At 41.3% G+C, this 24,580-nt stretch overlaps 1 protein-coding gene across 2 annotated transcripts in view; it reads right to left on the minus strand.

Moving 5' to 3' along the window:
- Window positions 1–205: 205 nt before the first annotated feature.
- Window positions 206–24,580, minus strand: part of NREP (neuronal regeneration related protein) — a 33,314-nt gene continuing 8,939 nt past the window's right edge. For both annotated transcript variants that reach the window (XM_061158194.1, XM_061158193.1), the window contains exons 4-5: window positions 7,708–7,785; window positions 206–1,999 (exon numbers count right to left, since the gene is read on the minus strand). In XM_061158194.1, the coding sequence (XP_061014177.1) occupies window positions 1,874–1,999; window positions 7,708–7,785 (204 nt within the window). In that variant the 3' untranslated portion in view covers window positions 206–1,873. The remainder of the gene's footprint in view (window positions 2,000–7,707; window positions 7,786–24,580) is intronic.

Here is a 24,580-nt window from a genome sequence, read left to right on the forward strand (position 1 = left end):
CTACAAATACCATCCTAATGAGCCGTTGCCTAGGCCCTCATCTCATAAAACCCTCAGAAGGCAAAAATGCATGAAAGGCAGAGCTGATTCTATCTCTTTTGATATTTGCCCTTGGATCTACTTTTGGGTCTCTGAGAGCACATGAATTAACATGAGACAGTGAAAGTATTCAAAAGTAGGCCTTTCCAATGATGAGCCAAGCCAGTTACCATACAGCTTGCATATTTATTGAACAAATACTACTAAAATAGCTAAAATACATTGGGTACTTGTCGTGAGTGCATCAGTAAAGATCACATTGTTACAAAAGCCTGCATATTCAGCAGTACACAACTGCAACTCTACGTAAATGCCACAGATGCAGAATACTGTTTTCTTGCTCTATTTACACAGCGGATATACCTACTCTAACAAAGGAGGTAGGGGGGAAATGCACAGGAAACTCAGGCCAATGGGGAGCGAGAAGAGAAGGAAGAAGTGCAGCGCATGCGTCAGTCGATGTGTAACAGTCAGAAGCGGAACAGTTCAGAACGAAGCCTGCCCTGTCAAAGGAAGAGCTAAAAGACAGTTATATAAAAATCAAGGTGGGCTTTCAGACTGGCTAACACAACAACATTCCGTGAGTAGATGGTATTGTCTGATTGTATTTTTGTTTATCCATTTCATTGGGAGCAAGGACAAAAATGTAAAATCTACACCTTGCTTATCAGGACTGTTGAAAAAGAGTGCTCTGCCTTTTAAAAAAAAAAAGAATTTTTTTTTTTTTTTTTTTTGGTAAAGACATTTTCTTCAACCTAATTTTTGGGAAAGGTGTAACTTTCATGTTCCTACTGAGATGCTAATTTGGGGGATTTCTTTTTCCCCCCCCAGAGGGCATTTATAAAAAGGGGGAAAAAAAAAAAAGTTTGCCCCTTTCCCCCTGAATATTCTTGCAAATGAAAGAACCAAAAGAGACACCTAAAAACGCCTGTCAAATTATTGCTTTTCGTTCACTAAGTTAGGCAGGCGAGGCTACCGAAAGGAAGAGATTTGGTAAGGAAATTACAGTTTTGTGATTGCTCCCGCTACAGGGACTGCGCGTCCGGGAGTGCCAGCCCGTGAGCCGGGGTCTCCTGCTCCGCGGCGGCCCTCGCTCAACCCCCAACGCTGACGAAGAAAGCCACACTGAAGACACGAGGAGAACAGGTCAGTCCAGTCTAGAGAACGACATTCAGGGAAACAGAGTACCAACACCTTCTTAGAACATGAAAATAAAAAATAACTCCATCAGAGCTACCTCGCCAAGGAGCATGTTGAAAGTCCAAAATAGCACCATTCATCAGTGTCTCAGGTCCTGTGGCAGCATCTCGGTCACTTACCACAAGGAAACAATGAGTTTCAAACTACTTCTATACATCAAAAGAGTACATGGGTAAAATATAGAGATATACAGACAATTGATGAACATAAACTACTAGGCTTGTTACGTCTAAATGAAAAAAAAAAAAAAAAAAAAAAAAAAAGGGGACTCTCAGCCTCTGCAAGAAGCAGTCAGGAGCTGTGTGAGTGAAAAGGCAGAAGTGGACCGGTTGTGGGAGAGCAGAGGGAGTCTGAGTTGTGGAAGACATTGTCGTAGCAAACCAGGCCTGAAGGCCCACCTGTAAGGGTTGTAAACGTGGATTCACAGTGTGAAATTCTGAGCGTTTTCACTTGAGTCAGAATGATTAAAAACTGGTTTGATGATACCTATTTGTCCACTGTAAAATCTCTAAAGCAAGGCTCAGAGTCCCATAGTTTCTTCTTATACTTGATGATTTACACAGAAAAAAATCCCATATATGATACCATGACCTCATCAATACCCACACACCATATGTAATACAAATGGAGGTGATTAAAAAGAGTGGAGGTAACTGGTTCCTGGGGAGTGGAGTTCATTGCTGCCAAGGGGAGTCAGGGAGGCAGCCCCGATCTCGCCATCCTTCTTGCGGTTCACTTCCTTGGGGACAGGAAGTCTTCCCTGAAGAGCACACAGACAGACACACACAAAAAGAATCACACTGAGTCATGCTTTTAAAACCACTTGAACACTTTTGCTTCTTCCTCCCGACTTTTATCCCTGAACTCCCAACATTTTGCAGAGTTTACATATTAAACACAGTTCACCTGAATGTAAATATTAGGTCTGTGAGGGCATGAAGTCATTAAACACTAGCTGCCTTGGCTGCAGTAGAATCAAGTGCTTCTCTAAGGGCTGAGCCCAGCCGTGTGGGAGGCAGCATTCCCCAAAGTCAGGTTTCTAAAAACAGTTTCTGGGATCAAATATGGCTTGACAGAAGACTGGGTGAGAGGTTCCTAGGAGTGTTAATGCTTTTTTTTTTTTTTTTTTTTTTTTAAGAGTTGAATGGCTGTGGTGGAAAGGGATAATTGTTTTATAATAGTTAAAAAGTATTTAAAGCATATCACAACTGCAACAAATAGAATTTGTGAACATTTTATTCTAGAAGCAAGTGGCCCAGGCCCTATAGGCCTTACAGTGAGAACCAAAAGTGGGTACTAAAGACAGGGGAGTGTTTGGGAGGGAACTCATGTGGGCTGGGGGTGGGCAGGCAGCAGCTGCAGAAGAGAGGAGACAAGAGGGAAACCAGGGCCAGAAGAGCGGGAGACTCAGCTAGTTGGGACTGACTGGGGCTCTTCTAGTCTATCCTCACAATCCTGATGAGTGAGGTTTTATGTATCCGACTAGGAGAATCCAAATACACTGTGACTGAGGACCCATTGAGCACCCACAGGGAGGAGATCCCCACCACAATCAAACAGCAGGAGGACAGGACAATGAGGCCCATCTGCCCAAGCAATGATACAAAATAAAGGTCTTAGCACAACTAGATGTCATGCCCCACTCAGGAATGAAAACAGTGAGCATATGACAAGAGTCTCTTTTAGCCTAACCATTAAGTATAGGAATTTTCTTGAAAAAAAAAAAAAAATCCATTATGGTTTTAAAAGATCTGTTGGGATTTTTTTTTTTTCTTTTTGTTAAGGCCACGTGTTCTAAAAGGATAGTTAAAATAAGCCAATTTGACTGGATATAGGTACTTGGGTTAAAGTGATAATCATGCTTTGTAGTCTACAAATTACCATATTTGAATCTTTTTAAGAAACTCAACATTCAAAAAACTAAGACTATGGCATTCGGTCCCATCATTTCATGGCAAATAGATGGGGAAACAATGGAAATAGTGACAGACTTTATTTTCTTGGCCTCCAACTCACTGCAGATGGTGACTGCAGCCATGAAATTAAAAGACACTTGCTCTTTTGGAAGAAAAGCTATGACCAATCTAGACAGCATAGTAAAAAGCAGAGACATTACTTTGCTGACAAAGGTCCATCTAATTAAAGTTATGGTTTTTCCAATAGTCATGTATGGATGTGAGAGTTGGACCATAAAGAAAGCTGAGCACCAAAGAATTGATGCTTTTGAACTGTGGTGTTGGAGAAGACTCTTAAGAGTCCCTTGGACTGCAAGGAGATCCAACCAGTCCATCCTAAAGGAGATCAGTGCTGAATATTCATTGGAAGGACTGATTCTGAAGCTGAAGCTCGAATACTTTGGCCACCTGATGTGAAGAACTGACTCACTGGAAAAGACCCTGATGCTGGGAAAGATTGAAGGCAGGAGAAGAAGGCGACGACAGAGGATTGAGATGGCTTCACCAACTCAATGAGTTTGAGAAAGCTCCAGGAGTTGGTGATGGACAGGGAAGCCTGGCAAGGTGCGCAGTCCATGGGGTTGCAAAGAGTCGGACGTGACTGAGCAACTGAACTTGAACTGAAGAATTCAGAAATCAGATACGTCCAAACAACTTGAAACCAAATTGTTCGGTTCACTCAGCAACCCCAGAGTGAACTAAATGTAACAGATAATTCAGTTTTAAGAAGTTTTACTTACCGTACAGTGTTCTCATATTACACATCTGTTTTATCTAAATTTTTTTTCAAAAATCTCAGACTTTTAGAGCATGTAACATTTTCAGAATGTATATAAAATCTACTCAGTATGTACTTTAATGTTCCAGTCTTAGTCTGTGATTTAGAGGTTGTTTTGGTATCATTAAATGCCAAAAGGGCCAAACCAGAAAGTTAAACTAAAATTTTATTCATCATTTACATGCCCTAAAGGATCCAGAAAAATATCCAAAAGCATTATTTCGAGCAATTCCTTTGTTTTGTGAAAATAATTTCAATTTTGAAATTTTGGCATGCAATCCCACTATTTAAAAAAGAAATCCTTTGAAACCCAATGTCTTTAAAATAATGTTTGTTTCTCCTCCTATATCAACCAGTGAGCATCATGGTTCAGGATATGACAAACAAGTTTTAGACAAATGAAGAATTCAATGCTAACTATCATAGGCCTAGAAAAGGAAATCAAAAGTTTGCAACACACTTCACTTAACATCACGGCTGGCCTTAAAACTGCCTACTTCAGACTTACTCTTAAGTGAATATACAGAACATCAGTTAGTCTTTATATATCTCAGTCTCACTACTCTCATATTTCCATGAAAAAAAAAAAAATACAGCAAAATGGATGGGAGATGGGTGGGAGCTGGGTGGGATATGGTTAATTTGGAAAGAAGTTCTTCCAGGAAAACAAAATTCTAAGGAGATTATTTCAGATTTGAATTTACCACTTTTAGTATTTTTTTTCTCTTTCGAGACCCCCAAATATTCAGATGTGTCCTTCCTTCATTATTCACGTTCTGCATGCCTACTATGGACTGAACAGTCTATTAGATTTTAAGGCAAGAGGGACAAAAGCAGTCCCTCGAGCCTGCCCTAAAATTAACATGCTATATGGGAGCCACCCAAGTAACTGGAGGACAGCAAAGCAGTGGTGACAAACCTTGCAGGGAGTTCTGATATGAGACACCCTGGGGAGCCAAAATTCTGTGCATCCTTCCTTTGGAGACTGGAATTCACTAGACTTCAGTCCCTACCTCCTATTCATTAAAAAAAAAAAGAGAGAGAGAGAGAAAGAAAGGAAAAAAGATATCTCTGCCCCCATTGAAGGAAGTTCAAGCTTCTGCAACAAAGAGGAGACAGGAAGATGTCTTATTTCCACAAGTTAGACCTTGGAAGAATTTTATGCAAAAATTGTGCTATTTCCCTCCGTCATCCCCATATAATGGTCCCTATAGGACTGAGGAACTTGAATAAACCAAAAGACTGGAGGAGGAGATACAGATACGTGTCCAGGGGCCCCCAGAGACTGTGCTCCTGGGTGGCTCTCCCTGCCAATAATTGTTAGTACATGAGTCCCCCAGTTACTCAATAATGTGTTTTGGGCCAAGTGAGCCAGGATTGTTTTTCTTATGATTATGCAAAGATGTACTTTTCCAGAAGGCAACAGCTAGAAAAAGGACAAATATATTATGCTTAAAATACTATTCATAAATTTAGAGAGGAAAGAACTCAAAATAACAGAAGACCTGAATTCCAGGATCCACCAGCCCCCTGGAGCATATCTCAACGCCAACAAGGCCTAGGACTCAGATGGCCTTTCAAGAGGAAATGGAGGCACTGTTGACCTCACTGAGGAATTTGGCCAGTCTCGCTTGTCTGGTTGATGCTACCAGTATCAAAGACATGAACTCTGGGCTCCTGAATGGGGCAGGCACTCATAAAAAGGCTATACTCCCCCTTGTCCCTTCCATGATCACATCTTACCCTCAGCTACTCAGGGAAATTATGCCCTGAGATGGTCCAGCAAAGAATGTCTAGACTACTGCAACCCTGGTGGTGCAGTGGTGGGGTGTGAGTGTGTTTTAAATAAAGCGCCTGTATTTTAGCTCACTTCCACTCCAACTCTACAAGATCAGAAAAAGTCTAGCCCAGGCAGGGACCAAATCATTTAGTTCACGTACTTTCTTGCCAGTGATTTCGACCTTGACCTTCAGAAATTCTCTGAAAGATTCAAAGTGATTTAGGACTGTTCTCTCTCAGTGCAAACTGCCAGTCGACATAATCTCTTTAACTAATGTCTGCCTGTCAGTAAAAGGTAGGAAATTGCTGAAACCATTAAAGGCAAGTAAGATAGTTTACCAAAGTTGAAATGACAGTAATAGCTGGGGAGTCCTCTCCATTGGTCAATTACACTTAAGAAATTTTTAAATGGAAATTGTATTTTCAATGGTGTCTATTTTTTTAAATTACAGAATCAACACATCAGTGGTAAAAAATACAATCATCCTTGCTTAAGGTCAAATTGAAATTTACCGTAACAAGCAAAGTTCAAAGGTATCTACAGTAAAAATTGGTAAATGTTTCTGTTGTTGTTTTGAAATACTGCTGAAAAAATAAAATGTAAATTTTACAAATTTTCTTACGGCAGAAAACTGTCACACTGAAAATGTCTGAGCAATAAAAGCATGTTTATAGAAAATACTTTTGGGCCTAAAACTTAGAAGAAAAAATATAGCAGCTTTTTAATACTCTTTCTGTTTTGTTTCGTGGGTAATTTTATCAGATAGTCAGGTATTGTTACCAGAAAAAACTATCATCATCTATACTTTTAAGAGATCTTTTAGTTAGATATATTCATATTTGGATTTATCTATATCAGAATGGAACAAACAAATTAAAAAACCTATAAAATGTATAATTGACAAATTGGTTCCATGATTCTTAAATGAAAATTTGCTTTGGACTTCAGGCATCAAGAAAGAAAGATAATATGAACTGTAAGAGTCACAGGATATCAGGATATTCTTTTACTTTTTTTTGTACTACATGTTATTTCCAAGATGATAATAGGTTTTGGATTACGGTATCAGGTTAATGGATTATTATCAGTTCAGTTGCTCAGTCGTGTCTGACTCTTTGCGACCCCATGAATTGCAGCACACCAGGCCTCCCTGTCCATCACCAACTCCCGGAGTTTACCCAAACTCATGTCCATTGAGTCGGTGATGCCATCCAACCATCTCATCCTCTGTCATCCCCTTCTCCTCCTGCTCCCAATCCCTCCCAGCATCAGGGTCTTTACCAATGAGTCAACTCTTTGCATGAGGTGGCCAAAGTACTGGAGTTTCATCTTCAACTTCAGTCCTTCCAATGAACATCCAGGACTGATTTCCTTTAGGATAGACTGGTTGGCTCTCCTTGCAGTCCAAGGGACTCTTAAGAGTCTTCTCCAACACCACAGTTCAAAAGCATCAATTTTTTGGCGCTCAGCTTTCTTTACAGTCCAACTCTCACATCCATACATGACCACTGGAAAAACCATAGCCTTGACTAGACGGACCTTTGCTGGCGAAGTAATGTCTCTGCTTTTTAATATGCTGTCTAGGTTGGTCATAACTTTCCTTCCAAGGAGCAAGCATCATTTAATTTCATGGCTGCAGTCACCATCTGCAGTGATTTTGGAGCCCAAAAAAATAAAGTCTGACACTGTTTCCACTGTCTCCCCATCTATTTGCCATGAGGTGATGGGACCAGGTGCCATGATCTTAGTTTTCTGAATGTTGAGCTTTAAGCCAACTTTTTCACTCTCCTCTTTCACTTTCAGCAAGAGGCTTTTTAGTTCCTTTTCACTTTCTGCCATAAGGGGATTATTATAGTAGACAGTAATGAGTATTAAAATGAGGAATAGCTGTTTTTGTTTCTATATTAAAAAAAAAAAACAAAACACCTTAACAAAATGTCAGCTGGCGATCTTACCTTAGGAAGCCTTCCCTCCATTTCCTTGTCTGGAAATGGTTCTTGACAGACCCAGATAGAAAGCTCTGGGTAATAAACCTAGAGAGACAAAGAAGCATACACATTCAGATTAAAAACAGGAGCCACTCTGAAACCTCTTGGGATCAGCTTAATGAGCTCAATTGTCCTCATTGGTCACTTATTTCCCAATTGCAACTGAGAAAGCTGGAGAAGCCCATTCTCTCTTTCAGTCAGTGTGCATACTCTACACTCAGGAGAGTTTTAGCTCAGTGTCTTCTAAGACTAAGTTCAAGAGAGCAGAGATATCAATCAGTGTTATCTTTAGCATGCAAAGTGGTAGCGTCATGGCCTGACTGGCTAAGCAAACTAAGGCACTGGGGAGGCCCAATTTTCAAAGCAACCTGTGATTAGTATCCTTGCAGAACTCCATGTTTATGAGATAAATGTGCCATGTACTCGCCCAACACTGTTAAGGGTTATCCTGATTCATTTATTAGAAGGCTCAATGATGCATAAAGCATAGGAAGCAGAGGAAGCAGCAGCCTGCCTCCTCCCCAGAGCCACATGTCTGCCCAGCTGCTTGGAAGTATCAAGGGTCTGAGACAGGGACAGGGCAAGGGATGGCGGCATCGTCATGAGTGATTCAGAGAAGACAAGACTAGCTAATGAACGGGGGGTGGAGGGTGGAGCAGGGGTGGACAAGATGGAGCGATTGAGTCCAACTGAGTAACTCTTTTTTCAATACTGAAAAGGGTTATTATCATAAGAAGGTTGCTGGCCAGCTGTTCTCTATCTCTGGAAAAGACTGGAGGAGGGGGATAAGGAAGGACTTACAAGTACAGATTTAGGTCAGCTGTAAGGAAAAACTTGGCATAAGAATTGTTAAATTACTGAAAGAATTTAGAGAGGAAAACTGTGAAATCTTCCTTAAGAAATTTAGAAACTGAATCCAATCACCATCTGTCAGGGCTAATTTACATTTGATACAGCCCTTCTTGAAGGGAGGGGAGAAAATTAGATGAGATCCCCTGAAGATCTGATTCTATAAATGCTGTAAATAAGCTTTACATTTAATAAATGACATTAAGAATCTCACTTCATTAATCAGTTATCAAAGAGACTTATGTATCTTTTTTTGGTTTGTTTCTGAAAGCACTAGATGTGGTAGCCTAATCATTGGGCTCACCGCAACGATATCAATGTCCCAGTCAATCCATCTGGTCTGAGGCATGAAATGTGGATGGCTGTGCAGGTTCTGTGGGACAGTCTAACAGAAACTATCTTTGCTCAACTCCAGTAGCATTTATGGCACATGCCACTGAACAAAGCAATTTTGTGTACATTACCTAATTTATCCTGATTATAAATTTTGACTAGGTCTTATCATTACAGAGAAAAGGAAACTGCAACTCAGAAAGGTCACACAGTGTACAGGATAGGGCTCAAACTCAAGCCAGATTCCCAGTTCTAAAGCGGGATTTCAGTTATTGGCACCTTAAAGATGCCCTCAAATTATTCCAGAATGCAAACTGCCTACTACCTCTCTTTCAAAATTACACCAGCCCACAGCCACCATACACATTTAGGTCTTAAATACTGGAAAGCTCATCCTGCAAAAACTGGGCTTGTTTTCTGACTTTGGACTGGGCCTGCTTTCTGGGCCATGAGGTTCCCCCAATCTCAAACTCCTTCCTCTTGCTCAGCTTTCCCCTCCTCTGCTCAGCTCCTTCTAGTAAAATTCCACCATCTGCCTCGTTTGGGACAAACAGCCACCACAACATTCTCTTTAACCAGGAATGGGTGAAGAAAACAAAACTGCAATCTTAGATACACATGCTTTGCTTTGAGGCTTAAAAGAAAGTCACAGCACACAAAATCCCACTCTGGAAAATTTCAGGAGATCTCAGATTGGGATCCACTGTAAGGTCACTTAATATAAACAGATAAAAGCTGATGACATCTCTGTATTACTGATTTTAAAGGCACGCTTTAAGTATAATTAAAAACATGACAGGTATTAGCAAGAAAAAATATCTCACTGTAAACCAAAATTTCTATCTCACTGATAGAAATACATATATAAGCTTAATAGGCACATGGATGCAATGAAAAGCAAAATCAACTAAATGTTATATACGTATTCTTCTGCTTTTCTGTGATATACTATTTTAACAAAATGACACAACATTAGCATTTAACTTCTAGGTTCAAAGCATCAATACTAAAGCAACCCAGGCTGGATCTGTAGGGGAAAATAGCTTGTCTCTCAGAAATTGTTATACTTAGTCACAATACTTATTATAATTTTTTCCAAGAACTTTCCTTTTTTAAAGAAAAACAGCCAATGATATTTGCCAATGAACTCAGAAACATGAGTATCTGTTAGCAACTCACGACTCAGTAAACTTCCTTCCATACCTCAGATTTGCTTTTGTGCCACATGTCAGCTTAGCTATAAAGTGACCAAAGGCATTTCTAATTAGGCATTTTTTTTAGTATGTGAATCATAATCATCATAGGTGTTATGAAAGATAAATGTAATTTTGGCTTTGTGATAAATTCATATAGTCTTCTTCAGAGACAGAATTTTAACCCCAAAATGGAAGAGATAGAAGAATCTCATTTACATTCTTAACACCTGCCTGACTGGTCTCTGAAGAACTCAGCACATCCCTGGACACAGAAACCTAAAGGGGAATAAACTTTTATTTTTTGGTTTTGGGAAAGGGTGGTAGATTATTGGAAATGCTACCTACATAACAGCTTCATTCTTTCCTATACCTGTGGTGTTTTGAAGACTCTAATATGAATGACTTTTTTGAGCATTCTTTGGCATTTCCTTTCTTTGGGATTGCAATAAAACCTGACCTTTTCCAGTCTTGTGGCCAGTGCTGAGTTTTCCAAATTTGCTGGCATACTGAGTGCAGCACGTTCACAGCATCACCTTTTAGGATTTGAAATAGCTCAACTGGAATTCCATCGCCTCCACTAGTTTTGTTCGTAGTGATGCTTCCTAAGGCCCACCTGACTTCACATTCCAGGATGCCTGGCTCTAGGTGAGTGATCACACCATCATGATTATCTGAGTCGTGAAGATCTTTTTTGTACAGTTCTTCTGTGTATTCTTGCCACCTCTTCTTAATATCTTCTACTTCAGTCAGCTCCATACCATTTCTGTTCATTATTGAACCCATCTTTGCATGAAATGTTTCCTTGGTATCTCTAATTATCTTGAAGAGATCTCAAGTCTTTCCCTTTCTTTTGTTTCCCTCTATTTCTTTGCATTGATCACTAAGGAAGGCTTTCTTATCTCTTCTTGCTATTCTTTGGAACTCTGCATTCAAATGGGTATATCTTTCCTTTTCTCCTTTGCTCTTTGCTTTGCTTCTTTTCACAGCTATTTATAAGGGCTCCTCAGACAGCCATTTTGCTTTTGTGCATTTCTTTTTCTTGAGGATGGTCTTGATCCTTGCCTCCTGTACAATGTCACAAACCTCCATACATAGTTCATCAGGCACTCTGTCTATCAGATCTAGTCCCTTAAATCTATTTCCCACTTCCACTGTATAATCATAAGGGATTTGATTTAGGTCATACCTGAACCTGAATGGTCTAGTGATTTTCCCCACTTTCTTCAATTTAAGTCTGAATTTGGCAATAAGGAGTTCATGATCTGAGCCACACTCCACTCTCGGTCTTGTTTTTGCTGACTGTATAGATTTTCTCCATCTTTGGCTGCAAGAAATATAATCAACCTGATTTCAGTGTCGACTATCTGGTGATGTCCATGTGTAAAGTCTTCTCTTGTGTTGTTGGAAGAGGGTGTTTGCTATGACCAGTGCATTCTCTTGGCAAAACTCTTTTAGCCTTTGCCCTGCTTCATTCTGTACTCCAAGGCCAAATTTGCCTGTTACTCCAGGTGTCTCTTGACTTCCTACTTTTGCATTCCACTCCCCGATAATGAAAAGGACATCTTTTGGGGTGTTAGTTATAAAAGGTCCTGAAGGTGTTCATATAACTGTTCAACTTCAGCTTGTTCAGCATTACTGCTCAGGGCATAGACTTGGATTACTGTGATACTGAATGCTTTGCCTTGGAAACAGAGATCATTCTGTCATTTTTGAGATTGCATCCAAGTACTGCATTTAGGACTCTTTTGTTGACAGTGATGGCTACTCCATTTCTTCTAAGGGATTCCGGCCCACAGTAGTAGATATAATGGATATCTGAGTTAAATTCACCCATTCCAGTCCATTTTAGTTTGCTGACTCCTAGAATGTCTACATTCACTCTTGCCATCTCCTGTTTGAGCACTTCCAATTTGCCTTGACTCATGGACCTAACATTCCAGGTTCATATGCAATATTGCTCTTTACAGCACTGGACCTTGCTTCTGTCACCAATAATTCCAATTATTCTAATAACTCCAATATTCTATCACCAACATCATTTCAATCCCAAAGAAAGGAAATGCCAAAGAATGCTCAAACTACTGCACAATTGCATTCATCTCACACAGCAGTAAAGTAATGCTCAAAATTCTCCAAGCCAGGCTTCAGCAACATGTGAACCATGAACTTCCACATGTTCAAGCTGGTTTTAGAAAAGGCAGAGGGACCAGAGATCAAATTGCCAACATTCACTGGATCATCGAAAAAGCAAGAGCGTTCCAGGAAAACATTTATTTCTGCTTTATTAACTATGCCAAAGCCTTTGACTGTGTGGATCACAATAAACTGTGGTAAATTCTTCAAGAGATGGGAATACCAGACCACCTGACCTGCCTCCTGAGAAATCTGTATGCAGGTCAGGAAGCAACACTTAGAACCGGATATGGAACAACAGACTGGTTCCAATAGGAAAAGGAGTCCATCAAGGCTGTATATTGTCACCCTGCTTATTTAATTTATATGCAGAGTACATCATGAGAAACACTGGGCTGGATGAAGCACAAGCCGGAATCAAGATTGCCAGGAGAAATATCAATAACCTCAGCTATGCAGATGACACCACCCTTATGGCAGAAAGTGAAGAAGAACTAAAATGCTTCTTGATGAAAGGGAAAGAGAGTGAAAAAGTTGGCTTAAAGCTCAACATTCAGAAAACTAAGATCATGCCATCTGATTCCATCACTTCATGGGAAATAGACAGGGAAAGAGTGGAAACAGTGGCTGACTTTATTTTATTTGGGCTCCAAAATCACTGCAGATGGTGACTGCAGCCATGAAATTAAATGATGCTTGCTCCTTGGAAGGAAAGTTATGACCAACCTAGACAGAATATTAAAAAGCAGAGACATTACTTCGCCAGCAAAGGTCCATCTAGTCAAGGCTATGGTTTTTCCAGTGGTCATGTATGGATGTGAGAGTTGGACAGTGAAGGAAGCTGAGTGCCGAAGAACTGATGCTTTTGAACTGTGGTGTTGGAGAAGACTCTTGAGGGTCTCTTGAACTGCAAGGAGATCCAACCAGTCCATCCTAAAGGAGATCAGTCCTGGGTGTTCATTGGAAAGACTGAAGTTGAAGATGAAACTCCAGTACTTTGCCCACCTGATGCGAAGAGCTGACTCATTGGAAAAGACCCTGATGCTGGGAAAGATTGAGGGCACGAGGAGAAGGGGACGACAGAGGATGAGATGGCTGGATGGCATCACCGACTCGATGGACATGAGTTTGGGTGGACTCCAGGAGTTGGTGATGGACAGGGAGGCCTGGCGTGCTGCGATTCATGGGGTCGCAAAGAGTCACACACGACTGAGCAACTGAACTGAACTGAATATGAATGACTGAAGAGAAAAAATATCAATGACAATCATTATCTTTATTCTCTAACTCAGAATACTTCTGTGCTTGCCGGCATTCAACAAAAGTTTGTAAAATACTTGCAGTGTGCCCGACAGTTAGACTCTGGATACCACCAGAAGAGAAATAAGAGTTCCTGTCTCCTAGGGGCTCAAATCAAGGAGCAGGTGAGAGGGACAGTAGGGGTGACAGATCCTCTAAAACATCACTTAACAATCTAAAAGATGATTTAAATGTGGTATGGGCTGAACTGTGTTCCCCCTGATGCTCATATGTGAAGTCCTGACCCGTAATACTTCAAATTGTATGTGGAGATAGGGTATATAAAGAGGTAATTAAGTTAAGCTGAGGTCATATGGGTGGACCCTACTCCATATGACCAGTGTGTTTACAAGAGGAGGAAATTAGGACACACATACACACAGGGAAGACCTCGTGAGGACACTGGGAGAAGACAGCCATCGGCAAGCCAAGGGGAGATGCCTCGGAAGAAACCAACCCTGACCGCAGACTCCAAGACTCCAGAACTGTGAAAAAGTACATTTCTGTTAAGTCATCTAGTCTGTGGTACTCTGTTTGACAGCCCTAGGAAAGGAATCAGTTCGGTTCAGTTGCTCAGTGGTGTCCGACTCTCTGTGACCCCATGGACTGCAGCATGCCAAGCTTCCCTGTCCATCACCAACTCCTGGCGCTTGCTCAAACTCATGCCTATCGAGTCGGTGATGCATCCAACCGTCTCACCCTCTGTCATCCCCTTCTCCTGCTGCCTTCCATCTTTCCCAGCAGAAAGATTGACTCTCTTCCAGTGAGTCAGTTTTTTGCATTAGGTGGCCAAAGTATTGGAGTTTCAGCTTCAGCATCAGTCCTTTCAATGAATATTCTGGACTGATCTCCTTTAGGATGGACTGGTTTGATCTCCTTGCAGTGCAAGGGACTCTCAAGGGTCTTCTCCAACACCACAGTTCAAAAGCATCAATTCCTTGGCACTCAGCTTTCTTTATAGCCCAACTCTCACATCCATACATGACTACTGGAAAAACCATAGCTTTGACTAGAAATGAATACAGTCTGCTTTAGGTGCAATTTTTTAAAAAGTATAGGTTATGTCAAATATAATAGTTGTCAGAATATCTATCAATAGATTTAAAAAACAAACAAAACCAACATTTAGCAAGACATCCAGTAGCACTGTAAACAGAGGAAATGAGGGTGGAAGTGAGCAGATTTGCAAGGGTATGTAAAGGCTGCCAGATGCAAGCCAAGGAAGATGGAAGGTTGAGAGGCTTTCAAGTGCTGATGACATGTAGGTCAGAGAAAAGGGTAAGCTGATCTATCTTTTTGTAGTTCACCTGTTATTGTTGGACCCCAAGGCTGCTCATTCTTCTTGGTATATGTCAAATGATGCTCGGTAAGTGGACACATGGCTTAAATTGTTTCCCATATATTCAGTTTTCTGGATTCAAGTTTGTGTTCTTCATAAAGACCAATTATCATCTTCATCAAATTCTCTCTTAGAGGTGGTGGTGTGAGCATCTCAGAAATGCAAGCACATGGGAATATCTTGTAAGAAATAAACCAAAATTTAGGGCTTCCCTGTTGGCTCAGCGGTAAAGAATTCACCCGCCAACGCAGGAGATGTGGATTTAATCCCTGGAGAAAGAAATGGACACCCACTCCAGGATTCTTGCCTCAGAAATCCCATGGACAGAGGAACTTGATGGGCTACAGTCCATGGGGTACAAAAGAGTTAGACACGACTTAGCAACTAAAGAATAACAACATAGTCCATATACAGAATCAATCTAACTGACATGCTTCCTATCACTTCTACCATATTGCATGAAAATTTTGAATTATATCTATTTATTACCTGTTTCTAAATTCATATTTCCCTCTACTCACCGTCTTTATCAGTACTTCTTTGGGGAGACTGTTAGATGAGAACAGTCTTCAAAGGCAGGATCATGGCTTTATTTGGAGTTTAAATGCACCACACATATATATGTTGCTTACTTTACCGGTTAACATACCTTCTGAGAAAACCGTGATGAAGATGCTGCATGGCTTGGTTGTTAACAACCATAATTATAATTATTTTCTACCCTTGGTGGAGTTCTTAAACTTGTGCTTAAACAATGGCCCTTTTATGATTTATCAAAGATAGGTGCCCACCCCCTGCAATTAGAAGAGTGAACCAGAGCAGCAGATGTCCAACGTGCATAATTAATTCTTTGAGCAGCAAAGGAGTATATTTTATAATCTCTCTGCCAATTACTGTGTGTGTGTGTGTGTGTGTGTGTGTGCGCGCGCGCGCGCGTGCACATGCGCATGCGCATGTGTGTACATCTTCTATTCTGCCTAATTGGCTGGGAGGTTATGAAACCCAGTACTGTAATACAGGAGAATTTCTGTGCACACACATGCACTGCATTTCTGCAAATACTCTTTGAAGTGGCCCTATTAAGAATCTCCCTCAAAAGCTGGTCTGCTCCCAGGTGTGACTAGTCATGTGAGAGGGCAGAATGTAAACTGAAACCATAAATGAGTGACAAGGATCATTTTCTCTGAACAGTATTACATCAAATATTGGATGGTGCCAAAAGATGATGCGCTGAGCTGTCTCTCTAGAGACCTACCTAACCCTGTGAATGCTGCTTGGAGATGGAGTACACAGTGGGGAAAATGCGCTGCAACTAGAAGACAAAAAGAAAAATATGCAGAACATTGGGTCATTCAGATACTGGACGTCATCTCTGCATAGTCTAGAAAGTAAAATAAATGTGTCAGTTGGTCCCTAAGTTGGCAAACATTCTGGTTCAAGAACTAAGTGAAACATGCAGGGATCTAATTTAAGTGCGCATGTGTGCGCGTGCACGCGCGCGCACACACACAAAAGCTGGCTGTGGTAACCAGTGGATAATTGCAGAGAAAGCATTACAAACACTTGACTATTGCACTCAACCACAAATGCCCTCCTACTGGAAAGGAAGGGATGGTCTTTTAGGACACTGCTGACACTCTTGGTTTCCTATGGCCTGATAAGTTCTTAACCTGTAGAAATGGGGGTAGGGGAGACAACTGTGGTTCACAGCACACAAGCCAATTAAGCCCATCAAATTAACTTTGCTTTGGGGGGCAGATATGTTTACTATGGGCACAGAAAATGTCCACATTTTACTCTTCTTATGCAGCAGATTATATTAATGCCCATGATGCCATGTCAGGCAGGCAAAAGATTCATTTCTTTCCTTTGTGAGCTGGGGTGTTTGAAACAAGCTGTGTTCAGAGTTTTAACAGTGGAATCCTCTAGATTCACTCTGCCTGTTGTGAAGCCATCTTGAGAGGCCGCTGACGAATATGTGGGAGCCTGACAGCTGTGGAATCTCATTTCTAGATTTCAACTAGGCAGAGAAAGGAAAAGGAAGTCTCCTCACTGGCAACAAAATGAAAGTGTTTACAAGTGAAATTAATCGTCAGCACAAAGAGCTTTCCCAGTCATTCTGTACCACAATATAATATTCTGCCCGTTTGGCTGCTGAGTCTTTTTAAATCTGATTTCTAAGAATAAAAACAAAGACTTAAAGCAGAGCAAGGAATCAAGTCAGAAGCAAGCCACAAAAGGTTAACATTTGTGGCAACTTTGTCACCGCTTGAAACCGTTCATGATGTGGAGTTTGGGGGCTTTGGATGGTGTGTGCTTCAAGGCAGGGTGCAGAAGCAGCTGGTGAACCCGGCACACTGAACCGGAGGTCAGTTGCAAACATTTTGTGCTGTGCAAACTCCTCTTATCCCAGCCTCATTCCTTTCCAATAGGAATATGCTTAGCACAAAGCAATCCATGTAAAGGCTCCATAAATCCAAAAAAGGGAGTTACTGATCGAGGAATTCTCAGATTTCTGCCAAGGCACCCTCCCCTGTGCTGGAGGTCAGCCTGGTACGCTAAGCAGAGCCAAATTGTGGACTGGACTCAAGGAATTAAGTTCAACACTTCAAATCTAGACTTTTAATGGGCGATTTTTCTTTTCAGTGATGAAGACAAAACAAAATACAAACAGCTGATAACAGCCCAAAGTAAACCGGGAGAAAAAGCACAAGAAGAAAGCTTGGAAACAAATCTCATAAAGGATATCTAAGAAGAGATTTTCTGAACAAAGGGAAAAAAGAAAGCAGCTTTTTAAAACTCTGGTCTGAGATTAAGCAGTTTGTGAGTGAACAATAAGAAAGTACAGGCCGCAAAAATAAGACATTTGCTCTCTTCAGCAGGATAAAAAATACTGCTCTTTGTTAACTAGCAAGAAAAAAAAAAGGCCCCTTAGGCATTGAAGCACAGCATAAGCTTTTCCTAGCCCCATGACCTCAACAAATATGTTAATAAAATCTTTTACCTCCCTGGAGTGGAACCAGAGTAAATATTTACTTAACACATCTAAGTTCTAAGTCTGGACCACCTTATTCCCTTATATAAATTGGTTTTCATTTGCAACCAAGAAATTAGAAACACCACATTTTGCAATGTTTCTCCTACTTTTATGGTAGGAGAAGGAAGGATGAAAGGGAAGGAAGGGAGGGAAGAGAGGAAGAAAGAAAGAGAGCAAAAGACTGACGGACAGAATGACCAAGGAATACTGTAAGGAAGAAAAGAAAACCATATTGGGCCCGAGTGCACCAAACTGCACTTGCGAATTTTTGAACTGTATTCTCTGCCACAAATGAGTCATGCTCTTGATACCCTTTCCAATACTAGACATCTGGAATTAGCAGGACCTTTTCCAAGCACATTCCAAGGTTAATAGGAAACATCTAGACTTGCTTTTATTAGCCAGTTTGAGTAATTTTAGGTATACTGCATTTCACCTTCGTATAAGAAGTCTGATTTCTACTCACCAAGAATGCTAATTTTTCTTTCTTCTTGTTCTAAAGTTACTGTGCTACTCAATAAAATCTATGAAAGTCTTCACCAACAATGTGGAAGAAAAAGTCCTCGAAACTCAGGGTTTTTTTCCCTAAAGCCCTAAATTAAAAGCTAGTGAATAAATATTTATCTGGACATATGGACTTGGGGTTTTTCTTGATCTGGGTGAATAATGAGATAGCCAGTTGCTTTTGAGGAGCTTATGAACAATTTCAAAGCATTCCTATTGCTGACATATGCAAGACTGACTTTTCCAGAAAGTTTGCATTTTCTCCCAAAGTGCTCATTCCAAAAGAAGTTATTCACTCTTTCCATCAATGCACCCTCTTCTGCTGGCAGCTGCAAACTGCTCAGCATTTACCAAAAGTCATTTCACAGTTCAGTGCTTGTCGTGTACCGTCTTGGTCATTTAAAGACTAGATAACTCTTCAACAGCAAACAGCATCACAACAGATCACCAAATTTGGAGGGGAAGTGGTTTCGATCATGGAGAGGATGTAATTAAACTTTGTTTAAATCAGATACTAGTTGATTATCTTTTAAGAAATTTGGCTTTAAAGAGGGGGAAAATATAGGCAGATCTGTATGTGCACACCATAAGTGCTCAGGGCACTACGAGGCTCCTGGTAAAGTGTCCTTTATGAAAACTGGCAAAAAGCTAAAAGCACAGAGGAACAGAAGAAGGTTAGGATGGATGTGCCCCTGCCCACCACCTGGGTGCTCAGCCCCACTGAGCGCGGGCTGACTCAGACGGCGGCTTCTCCCTGACAGAGGCCAGCCTGGCAGTGACACGGGAAGCAGAGAAGGCCACAGGCGGTGGCCATCCACCCAAATGGATGAGGCGTTTTGGGACCGGGAGTCACCAATAAATACCTGCAGAATCATGAAGATGACTGCAAAAGGAATGCCAAATTAGGAGGCCAAATTCCCTGGGAAAGGGATCACTCGTATTCTAATTAGCATGAAAAAGACAGCATTGGAAACTCAGAACTTCATTCTAAATCCTGACTGCATTCTGAGACAAGAGAAGACAAAAGAAGACTGATATTGACATCTTTGGGGCTTTTTCCTTCAGTTCTTCTTCCATGGTAAACCAATCAGCAAAACTACACTTCTCCAAAGGAAGAGAACTGTGAGCAAGACATAAGCGTTGTTGGAACCCACACTGGCAGAATATTTAAACTTGGAGAGCCACAGTTTTCTGTGGGAAATGCACACTGAAGTTCATTATAATTTTTTTTTTTTTTTTTACTTTTAGGCACATTTTCTAGGCACACCCCTTTAAGCCTCAGGGTGCCGCTGAAAGGGTGAAATGCATCAGTACATGTAAGGCCACGGCAACAGGGCGGGCACAGATGGACCAAGCAGGCCTGGGTCAGCCTCACCGTCTGACGGAGGAGGACGCTCTGCAGTCAGGGAGCTTGCCCAAGGTCACATATCCAAGAAATGGAGGAGACAGGATGCACACGCAGCCTCTCTTCTCAAAGAACACGGTCTGTCCACACCAGTCTTCTCCGCTATTTCCCCGGAGCCACCTGCAGTGGGGCCTGCTTTCAGCCCCTAAGTAGGTGCTGGGCATCTCTACTTAGTGCCCTTCTGATGAAAGTTAGTTGGATTGCTGACACCTACTATCAAGAGTAGTTTTCTCAAAAATATTTGTTTCTCTGCTAGCTGTGTTTTCGTTTGTGTGTGTGTTTTCTGATAAACAGCTGCCCTTCAAAAATAACAGAGTGAAGTAAGCCAAAAAGAAAAACACCAATACAGTATACTAACGCATATATATGGAATTTAGAAAGATGGTAACGATGACCCTATATGCGAGATAGCAGAAGAGACAGAGATGTATAGACCAGTCTTTTGGACTCTGTGGGAGAGGGCGAGGGTGGGATGATTTTAGAGAATAGCATTGAAACATGTATATTATCAGATGTGAAATGGATCACCAGTCCAGGCTCGATGCATGAGGCAGGGCGCTCAGAGCCGGTGCACTGGGACGACCCCGAGGGATGGGATGGGGAGGGAGGTGGGAGGGAGGTTCAAGATGGGGACACATGTACACCCATGACTAATTCATGTGAATGTGTGGCAAAAACCACCACAATAGTGTAAAGTAATTAGTCTCCAATTTAAATAAATTAATTAAAAAAAAAATAACTTGCCTAAAAAACCCAGCACTATTGCAGGGCACAGAGGGCGTGCTCGCCAGCATCCAAGCGTTGCCACAGTCACTGGGGAAAGACAACTCTTAGAGCAGCAACTCTCACTTGGCCACCTTACGACTGTGGATCTAATTAAACCCAAGCAACACTGATCACCAGTTTTGTCTTTTTTCAGTTTTCCCTGGAAGGAAATGTTCAGCACAATACAAATATCTAGCAAACACTGCAGGTAATTACAAAGGGTATTTGCTGAGAAGCCAAATTGTTTTAATATGACCTCTAAATAAACTCTCAAGCAACTTCTCTGATGACCTGGCAATGGACAACCTAATTCAGAATATCTTTCTTTCAACAAATGCCATTAGAAATCATGTTCACTGCAACTTTGCTTTTCAAAATTTCAATTTCAAGACAAACTGTTTAGTCAAAGGAGAATTAAATTCTTGATCAATAATACGCAGCTATGCAAACCATACATTACATATAAGTGTAAAGTGATCCTAGTTGAAGAGGAAGAAAATAAATACTTATTAGAATAGAGAGGCATGTATAAACTATTAAGAATGGTAATTCAGAAAGAAAAACAAATCTAACCTGATTCCAGTTGGGAACTTTTAATTAACATAGTCTAAGAAATGCAGTCAGTTCTAAGGACAAAAATGGAAACACAGGGACCAGGGAACAAGCCAACCATTAGTTATTACTATCATGAAGGTAACAAATAGCATGTAACAAGAAAAGTGGTTTGTGATCCCCAAACCACATGTAGAGTACTGTATTCATTCATTCAAAGACATGATGAACCTCTGGTTTTGTCTAAAGAACATAAGAACATTGATCAATTGGGTAAAAATTCACATTAATTATCAGATGAATTGTTTCTATGATGCCAAAAACCATTTCTGATTGAATTGATTGTGACAGTGTAGACAGTTAAGCCTGTATAATAAAATTAAAGTTTAAAAAGCAGTCCTCATGAAAAAAAAAAAAAGGAATAGGCTTAATGAAGATGAAATGAAAAGATGTAGAGACTTGACTCCCAGACCTTGATAACAAGATCAGAATAATTTAAGATTCTATTATCAAGAAGCGAGCAAAACATACAAGGGCCAGAGGCATTCCACGATGTATAATTAGACCCAAGTCTCCACAGGGCACTGTGAAATGGAGCTTCAGTTATACAGCTTTTTTTATAGGGCCCAGAGCATTCAGGCTTTGGAAACAATCAAATCCAGGTAATAAAAGATCAAAATTACAAACATGAGAAGGGCTCCAAGATGTGGGCAGAATTTTTGGTGCTGTATTAACTAAATTGGTTGAGTATATGTATTAATTATCCAATCAAAAAAATCAAGAAATATTTACTAAGTACTTATTTTCTATGAAGTATTGAATATTTGGTAGGTAGCTTTCAACTCCAGAGAATACACATCTTAGGAAAGACAATTCCCCATTAGTTTGGGCTGCAAGTACTAAAACAGCAAAGAAAACACATTTAAAAAAAAAAAAAGTTTTTTTTTAGAGCTAAGCCACCAAATCTTGGGGTATCTATTCAGGAAAAGTGAAAGTGAAAGTTAAGTCGCTGAGTTGTGTCCGACTCCTTGTGACCCCATGGACTGGTGGGCTACAGCCCACCAGGCTCCTCTGTCCATGGGATTCTCCAGGCAAGAATACTGGAGTGGGTTGCCATTTCCTTCTCCAGGGGATCTTCCCAACCCAGGGATCGAACCCAGGTCTCCCGCATTGCAGGCAGATGCTTTAACCTCTGAGCCACCAGGGAAGCGGGTTAATTAACGACTTCATCTTTTCAAATTCTAATTCTCATAACGATGCTATCTCAGAAAGTCCATGAGATTGCATGTCTCAAATAGTAGGTCCATTCTCTGCCCAGTATTCCTTCTTTTCAGCCAGTGTTAACTGTCCCCACAAGGCAGCAGGCACTAGGCTAAATGCTCAAACATGTGCTGCCAAACCCACAGGGCACCACGGTACACCGAGGCTCAGCAACTGCCTGGCAAATGTGCACAACGGCAGACTTTCCCAGCATGGTCTCAATAAGCTTTTTGGTAACTTTCACTATGATGACTTCACGAAGGGCAAGAAATAGTCCTTCTTGAAAAAGTACTTAATAACAATCCCTTACTTGGGTCACGTTTTTAAGTATCTTAGTTTTATTCATCTAACCACAGAATCCAGTTTTTCCTTGACAGTTTCGAATGTTGGCTGCCAAACCCAGTATCTTCTCCTAATTTCTACTATATCTGACACTGACTTTTTTCAACAAGAGACCACAAAATGCCTGGATCCATTTTAAACACAACTTTTGTAAATTCCCCCTGTTGGGTCAGTGGACTGCAGTACTTTTCCCTGCTGGAATTGTATCAAACACAATTCAGACAGGAAGGCTGCTACCTGCCCTAGTAATCAAAGGACAGCGGTGTGCGATGGTGATCTGAGTAAGGGCTGGAGTGGAGAAGGGACAAGAGCTAGAACTGGGCAACCACACCAAAACTTCATGCACGTTATGAATCTCCCTCTTGTTTTAATTACTTATTGGTACAGGTCTCTGGCTCATATTTTCACCAGCAACAACTATTCAGCTATTCTCCCTTTCTTTCCAATCAATGGCTCTGGTTCCCAATTTCAGCATAAAAGGGGCAAACAGACCTTCCTTTCATTGACCGCATTCTGTTAAATATCCTTCCCTTCTCTTCAAACAGGCATGATGCTTGTATTTTAGCTTACGGGAGTTAGGATGAATACTGAACAAGCACAGTTAAAATCAAGGGTTTAAAAATACCTCCAGCTAGATAAATCTAGGGCTTCCCTGGTGGCTCAGACAGTGTAAAGCATCTCTGCCTGCAATGCAGGAGACCTGGGTTTGATCCCTGGGTTGGCAAGATCTCCCAGAGAAGGGAATGGCAACCCACTCCGCTATTCTTGCCTGGAGAATTCCATGGACAGGGAAGCCCGGCAGGCTATATAGTCCATGGGGTGGCAAAGAGTTGGACACAATTGAGCAACTTCTTAGGCACAAGGCTGAGATCGGAAACCATTCTGAGATAATAACAGGCAATTATTTTATTTGTAAAGAATTCATCACCTTGTGAAACCAGAGCAGATGATGCTCTGCTGTCATGACTGACAGATTGCTGAGAGGCAAACTGTGGACCGCTGGTAACACCTCACCAATCACCTGAAGCAGAGCGACATCCCGCAGCAGGACTCGGGATGGATGTGTGACCCCACCCTAAAGGTGAGAGTCCCCTTCCAGCAGACCACACCAAACTAAATTTCTGGACACTCTGAGGGCCTCTTCTGTCTAAAGAGTGGAGAAGGCAGCGCAGAACTGAGGAGCTGGTTTTGTATCGTGTTGACATTTCAGTTAACTCTCCCCTCTTACCTCCCTAACACTAAGCCTTCTTTATTCAGTGAGAGATGGTTTTCAGCAGCAAATTCATCCCCTGTGTGTAGTGACTTAATTTCCTGGGTCCTACGTTTTATTAAAAAATCAGAACTGTCACACCCCTGCAAAGTGTTGGGCTACTACGAGTTGTAAACCTCAAGATGAGCCACCTGCTTCTGCCCAGAAATAAGAGATCTCCACGTATTTCTGAGCTCACTCACTCATTTATTCCACAGACATTTGTTGGTTCCTAAGGATGTGCCAGTTGCCACACAGGTATTGGAGCAGTGGTTAGACTGGCTCATGGAGGTGTAATCTATTCCAAGGTCCATGAAGGTTAGGGGTTCCTTTCACTTTGTAGGAAAAGAATGCCAGCCAATTTCACTAGCTGTTCTCGAGTTCCCTCTCAACTGTTCCACAACTGAACTCACCATCCCGATACAGGAAAAGGGGAAATAGAGGCATCACAGCTTCAACTGCACCATAAAAAGAGGTCCGATGTTCACCGACTAGTGGTCAGTGTTTGCGTCAGGTTTCCAGCCTTGGAGGGTAGAAATGCATTCGGAGAAGCCGGCCGCAAGCAGGATACTGTGTG

This window comes from Dama dama, chromosome 12, assembly GCF_033118175.1.
Source record: "Dama dama isolate Ldn47 chromosome 12, ASM3311817v1, whole genome shotgun sequence".
Lineage (NCBI taxonomy): Eukaryota > Metazoa > Chordata > Mammalia > Artiodactyla > Cervidae > Dama > Dama dama.